At 46.6% G+C, this 7650-nt stretch overlaps 1 protein-coding gene across 1 annotated transcript in view; it reads right to left on the bottom strand.

Moving 5' to 3' along the window:
- Positions 1 to 2497: 2497 nt before the first annotated feature.
- The window catches only part of adrb2a (adrenoceptor beta 2, surface a), a 7771-nt gene continuing 2618 nt past the window's right edge, over positions 2498 to 7650 (bottom strand). Inside the window, exon 2 of the mRNA XM_048263781.1 lies at positions 2498 to 3762. Within this exon, the coding sequence (XP_048119738.1) occupies positions 2566 to 3762 (1197 nt within the window). The 3' untranslated portion in view covers positions 2498 to 2565. The remainder of the gene's footprint in view (positions 3763 to 7650) is intronic.

The raw sequence follows: 7650 nt of genomic DNA, 5'->3' as shown, positions 1-7650 counted from the left end.
GTTCTCGGCGAACTTTTGCGAACACTCGTAAACAGTCTGAGGAGGTAGTTCTGGAGCTGGACATGAGCTGGACACTACTACTGTGTTACAATGGAATGTTCACACCAAATCCTTCAAATATAAGTGTTCAGAAAAACACGTTCACCACCAGAGCTCACCACCGTTTGACAAATCTGAACTCGCCTCTGTTCTCATACCAATGTGATCAGTGTTCCATCAAAACATCCTCCAACACTTCCATCCCATGTTCTCCAAAGTTCCTTAAGCATGTGTAGTCCACTGTCTTTCATTCCCCATACAGTCATACTGTTCTTATGTTCTGCTGTGCGGTTCTGCCAGGTTCTGTGAGTGTTTAGATGTTCTCACATGCATCTGGTCCCTCTGGCCATTAGCTTCCATGTTCCACCTCTCTGTCCTCGCTTCTCCAGTTTCCCCTGTTCATCTCTCTCTATCTCACACACACACACACACACACACACACACACACACACACATACACAGACACGCGTGTAGACACACACACTCTTGGGTTTGCATGTGTTCATTAGCTGGAATTAAAATGTGATCAGTTTCAGGCTGATGTTTCTGTGGGCCTGGCTGTGGGTGAGCTGATATCTAGTAACATGTCACAAATGTGTGTGTGTGTGTGTGTGTGTGTGTGTGTTTGTGTGTGTGTTTGTGTTTGTGTGAGAGAGTATCTGCCTGTTTGTGTGATATGATATGTCTAAATGACAATGAGAAAGAGGGTGTGTGTGTATGTGCGCGTGTTCAAATTCAGCTATCTGATCCTCATCAGCATTAATCAAACTCAAACGCGCACACACACACACACACACACACACACACACACACAAATCAGTGAAGCATTAACAATGAGTCGTGTGTGAGAGATGGAGGAAGAGCAAGAGGTAAAAGAGGAGTGTGTAAGTGTGAGAGACACAGTAAGCGCTTTCAGATATAACCTACAGCGTATATGTGGCGGTTTGTCAAACGGAGGTCCTACCCTTCGGATGATTCAGATATGATGCTAACCTGCGGACCTTATACTGACCTTATACGGACCTATGTGTGAACGACATACACGCACATTACAGAATCTCCGTGTGGTTGTCGAGTGAGGGGTGGGGGCTTGTAGAGTTCACAAGAGGCGAGATATGACGCAGAATATATGCGGCCGCTGTCACAGCTGCTGTTTGTTTACAAAGTGTATGCATTATGTAGGCTAAAGAAGAAAAATCTATTGTGCGTAGGCTAATACTTGAAGTAGTCACGTAAGTGCGCACTTGAAATTGACCAACAGTATTTGTATGTGTGCTTCGAATAAACACATTATCTGTTTTCAACGTTATATAGCAGAATTACTTGGCTATGGAACCCCAAATCTGGTTTGCGTTGGAGAGAGCATGCACGAACTTTATGGTACCAGCCAATTCAGTAGGCTAACTCAAGACTTCAAGGCCATCATATACAACGTTTTTAAGCAACAAACAAAATACTAACATAACAGTGAAGTGGTTTGTTTTTTCATGGTTTATTTTTCCAAAAGCACCCTCTCCCCATCTGTCTATTGCATTTACGCAAGGAGCTTGGAACAAAGTTGGGTTTTCTTCGTTTTCATTTTCTTTAGGCATATTTATGCTCAACAAATATCAGCTCAGCAGTGAGGTCATGAGAAGGCTATCAATGAACAGAAAACCGACCGTGTTGGCAAACAATTTATTAAATACTCCTGTTATTGTCGTCAACGACGACGCTGTAGGCTACTGCCTTTTCAGCGCCTTCTGCTTATGATGATTCGGTCTTTTGAATTAGTTTGGCCTTGCGATGCAGTTGTAGGCTACATCAACGTGTCTCTTGCTGTTCCCTTCATGTGTTCTATCACAATGCTGTCTGCCCTCATGGACAGTAGCTCCGTGATGTCTGCATCTTTCCAGGTCGGAGATTTTCTGGACAGCACTATGCCACTCCATCATAACACTGGCATTTAAGTCAGATTTAACCACATGGACGCACGAAAGAAACGTCACCGACACGCCCTTTCACTAGGTGTGAATTTTAACCGCATGTTCTATGCTTCGTTCAGACACAGCACATTTACATAATGTCCGGAGGAAATACTAGGGGGGGAGTAGTAGAACAACCGACTAAATTCAGCCTTCCATATGACCGGTTATGTCGTTCAGATATATGGCCCCACCGTTTAACATCATCAGCAGAACCTCCAGTCTTACACGTATGTCTGAAAGCACTTTTGTGTTTGTGTGTGTGTGCGTGCGTGTGCGGAAGAATGTGACACCTGAGGAAAGAATCTGTGTGAGGAACAACATGCTTGACAAGTCTCTCAGCATACACATGCACACACACACACACAAACACACACACACACACACACACACACACACACACTTATAGACAAGTCTCTCAGCACACACACACACACACACACACACACACACACACACACACTTATAGACAAGTCTCTCAGCACACACACACACACACACACACACACTTATAGACAAATGAGGTCACCAAATGTTCACTGTGTGTGTGTGTGTGTCTATGCTATGACACACTCATGCTGTCTTTACTGCAGTTTCCATTTGTGTCAGTGTGTGTTCCATTCTGAGTGCGCAGTGTGTCTGACATACACACACTCTCGGGCAGCACACACCCCTCGCCCCCCACCTCACACACACCGTCGGGCCCCTCTGCCGTCTCACTGTGGCCACTGAAGCTGTAGGTGTGTGTGTGTCTGTGTGTGGGGGGGGCACGTTGTCCATGGGCCCCGCCCCCAGGGAGGCGGAGTAGCTGGGAGAAGGCGTGTCTGAAGTCTGGACTCCGCCCATATATGAAGGGGTTGAAGGCGGAGTTAGCGAAGCCCAGCCAATTGAGGAGTCGGAAGGGCAGTGGTGAGGGGAGGGGCCGGAAGGCGGCCAGCACGTTGAGGACGAAGAAGGGCAGCCAGCTGAGCACGAACACGCCCATGATGAGGCCGAGCGTGCGCAGGGCCCGGTGGTCACGGCTCCGCCAGCGCCGCGCGGGTGTGTGTGTGTGTGTGTGTGAGGAGGGGTGTGTGTGTGTGTGTTGGGGCAGTCGCTCCTGCTGCTCGATCTTGCGCAGCTGTGCGCGGGCCTCCTGGAAAACGCGTGCGTACAGGTAGACCATGATGCCGAGCGGCAGGTAGAAGGAGACCAGCGAGGAGCCCAGGGCATAGAGGGGGCTCGGCTGGAAGTCGCAGCATGCGGGGTCGTCCAGGCAACGCAAGGCCTCCGGGTCGTCAGCCAGCCACCAGCGCAGGTGTATGGGCGGGTAGGAGATGAGCGCGGCCACGCCCCACACCAGCGTTGCTAGGAGACGAGCACGGCGCTTGCTGAGCAGGCTGTGGTAGCGCAGCGGCGAGGTGATGGCCAGGTAGCGGTCCAGCGCGATCACACACAGCGTCCCGATGCTCGCCGTCACGCACAGCACGTCCGTCGCCGTCCAGAACGCACACAGGAAGTTGCCTAGCAACCAGCGTCCCAACAGGATGTACCCGCCCCCGGCCGGCACCACCAGCACCCCCATCACCAGGTCGGCGCACGCCAGCGATGACACAAACACGTTGGTCACCGTCTGCAGCCGCGGGAAACGGGCGATGGCCGCGATCACCAGGGTGTTGCCCACGACGATGACCACAACCAGTACGCCAATGACCATGGCCAGCAGGACCACCTGGGCCTCGGAATACTCTGGAGGAGGGCCTACCGAGGAGTTCACCATCTGAGACACACACACACACATACATACACAGACACACAGACACACACACCCACTATTAAAGGCAACATCAGGAAACATGCATGTACTGTGTACACACCCTATTGGTACATATACACCAAAACCAATGGGTTTCATGTCTGAGACAGAGACAGATGACACAGCATATCAAACCACATAGGTACCCAGAAACACACACACACACACACACACACACACACAGTTAGTTAGTTAGTTAGTGATTGTCCAAAATGTGCTTAAATTAGTTAGTCAGGTAGTTGGTTAGTGATTGATCAATATGTGTCAGTTAAGAGTTAGTTAGTTAGCTAGCTAGTGAATGATTGACCGTGTTTGAGTTATGGACTGGTCAGTATTTATGGTATGGACCGCCGGAGGAAAATAGGAGAGGGTCGTGTCTTTTTATTCTTTGTTGAGGGGAGGGTCACCCAACTTTTGTATTCATAAAAACAGCAACATTTCAAAGTGGTGCATATTGTTTGGTGATGAGATGAGAAAGCAGAGGTTAAGTCATGTATGTCATGATTGTAAAAGCCAGTGGCTCTTTGTACATATTTACTAAGCGTAATCCAGTACAGAAGACATCAATACATTGTTGGGGAGGGTCATGCCTCTTCTGCCAGTCGGTCTGGAGGGTCATAGAAAAATTTCTGTGAGGGAAGGAACAAGTCTATTTTGACTAAAGATCCCAAAACTCCTCCGGTAGCCCCTTAAATAAAAAACCAACAGTCCCTTAGTTAGTTAGTGATCAACTAATTTGTGTTTGAGTTAGGCAGTGAGTTTAGTTAGTTAGTTAGTTAGTGAATTATTTAGTTAGGTTAGTGATGTACTGATATGTGTTTGAGTTAGTGAGTGAGTTAGTTAGTGATAGATTTATATGTGTTTGAGTTAGTGAGTTATTTAGTGATAGACTGATATGTGTTTTAGGCAGTGAGTTATTTAGTTCGTTAGTTAGTTAGTGAAGGACTGATTTTGTGATCGATTTAATTAAAAAAGTACTGACTCAGTAATTAATAATGACTAAAGAATTCAGTGTGACAAAAGACAAACTGGAAGACAGAAAAATCTTGAATAATAAATAATAAATCTTGAATAAGTTCTAATGTTCTATAAGAGAATAGTCACCTGTGTGTGTGTCTATATCTGTCTGTCTATGTGTGTGTGTGTCTGTGAGTGTGTGTGTCTGTCTCTGTGTGCAGTGAACAAGTCAGAGCCGGGCCGGGGGCGGGGCACATGACCGGGCCCTTTATGATAACATAATTTTACAACACACACATGCCCGCAACAGCGGGTCTTACAAGCGTCTGCGCCACAGAGAGCAACGATGTAATTTTGAAGTCCATCGAACGTACATGAAGTGTAACCAAGAGAACAACAACACAAACATTAGGCTACATGACCCCTAATAATGAAACAACAATAATACGCAGCACTATTTGAAGGGCATACGACGAGCCTTGCGCTCCGCAAACTCGTCCACGATGCTCTGTGTATGTCCATTTTCTTTGCTCTCTCATTCTCTATGGACAACATGGCAAGTCCACTCAGTCTCTGCTGTCCCACTGTGCTCCTCAAGTGGTTTAATGATCTTTAACTTGGAGAATGAGCGCTCAGAGGTTGCAACGGTGACGGGAAGAGTCAAAAATACAATTAGGGCGGTGCAAATCTCACTGAATGCAGAAGTTACTGCTGGGTGGTTGCCTTGGCGGAGCGAGGGGGTGGCTTCGGGGGCTCAAGCCCCGAATCTCTTTTCAAAAGCCCTGAATCTTTTTTGTATGTGTTTTCAATTTCCAACGATTATAATTTCTAATTTAACTTCCCCTCGGTTTCTCTATAAATGTTACAAAATGTAGCCTACTATCACTGAGCAAATATCCCTTACTTTCAAAGCCCAATATTGACAGATAATTTGATTCCCACACGATGAGTTTAGGCAATGCCAATGTAGCGGTTTATGTCATAAACCTGGCAGGAAAGTTCAGAGCGGCGCAGTCAGTTTAAACAGCAAGCCGGTAAGAAAAACTATTGTCAAGACATTAGGCAATTAGGCTACTGTACCCCGATATACAAAAATAAACTTCAGAAAGACAGAAAGTTTGTTGTACTGTATTCTGTAGTCTGTATTCTGTAGTCTCAATGACCGAATCAGTAGATATACCTGTTGTCAGTTGAGTTCGTTCAATTCATTTATTGTAGGCTAGTAGCCAGGCAAATATGAAACGGAGATGTAACGTGGCTACCGGCGGGATTTTGAACTTGCATGTTTCATGCATTTTAGGGCAAAAAATACCATGGGATTGATGTGTTCTCCATTTGAGGAACGTAATCAATTGCGGACGTGCACAGACAGCTCAGACACAGAGCGCATATAGGCCTAGGTTAGGCTACTTTCACTTTCTAAAGCGCATTCATTAGGCTACGTAAAATATGCTTCATACCAAAACAACGATCAAACATTATCAAATGTATCATGACGTGCTGTCACAAAGACTTACTCCAATTAGAAAATCGAAACCAAATTCATGTAAGTGTAAGTGTTCTCTCATTGACGCCTGTAGGAGACAATATCGTTGATCCAATTTTGTAAATTTGCACGTCGTAAAGTTCAATATGAGAGTTAAAAATAAAGACAGTCATACAGCAGAACATTTTTATTTCAATATTTTACACCTACTAAATCATCAAAGTAAATTTCAAAACTTTTCAGCTACATTGAGTCATAACTCGTCTTGACTGGGGCAACCTATAAGCCTAATACGCCCCACTCTGATGAAAATGATTGAAAAGAAACCGTTTGCATGATCTTAGATCCTCCGGCCTTGTGCCGTGGGAGAGGCCTGTCCCACCTACCCGGGGAGGGGGGGGGGGCGGGTCGCACCGGGCCCTGCAGGGTCCCAGGTCTGTTCAGGGCGTGCCGCACCCGCCGCACCCCTCAAGCTCCTGTGCAGCCACACAAAGACACACACACACCCCTACACACACACACACACACCATTTAGACACACACGCCACACACACACACACACACACACACACACACACACACACACACACTCTACACACACACACAGACAGAGAGACACACACACCATTTAGGACACACACACACACACACACACACCCCTACACACACACACACACCATTTAGGACATTAATTCCACTCACACCCTTTAGACACTCACACACCACACACACACACACACACCTACACACACACACAGAGAGACACACACACACACACACCATTTAGACACACACACACACACACACCCATTTAGACACACACACACCCTCACACAATTCATTTAGACACACACACACCATTTTCGCACACACACACACCATTTAGACACACACACACACACACACACACACACACCATTTAGACACACACACAAGACACACACACACACCTCACACACACACACAGACACACACACCTATACACGCACACACACACACATACACACCATTTAGTTACACACCATTTCCCATAGTGGCACACACACAATAATACACACACACACACCACTTTCATATTTTACTGACATTTGTTGGTGGCCCTCCCATAGTGCTGCTGACACACAAAGACACACACACCCCTACACACACACACACACACCATTTAGACACACACTCACACACACACACACACACACACACACACACACACACACACACCTACACACACACAGAGAGACACACACACCATTTAGACACACACACACACACACACACACACACCCCCTACACACACACACACACCATTTAGACACACCCACTCACACCCTTTAGACACACACTCACACACACACACACACACACCTACACACACACACAGAGACACACACACACACACACCATTTAGACAC

This window comes from Alosa alosa, chromosome 14 (assembly GCF_017589495.1).
Source record: "Alosa alosa isolate M-15738 ecotype Scorff River chromosome 14, AALO_Geno_1.1, whole genome shotgun sequence".
In the NCBI taxonomy this organism is placed as follows: domain Eukaryota; kingdom Metazoa; phylum Chordata; class Actinopteri; order Clupeiformes; family Clupeidae; genus Alosa; species Alosa alosa.
This window is presented reverse-complemented; position numbering and strand designations above follow the sequence as displayed.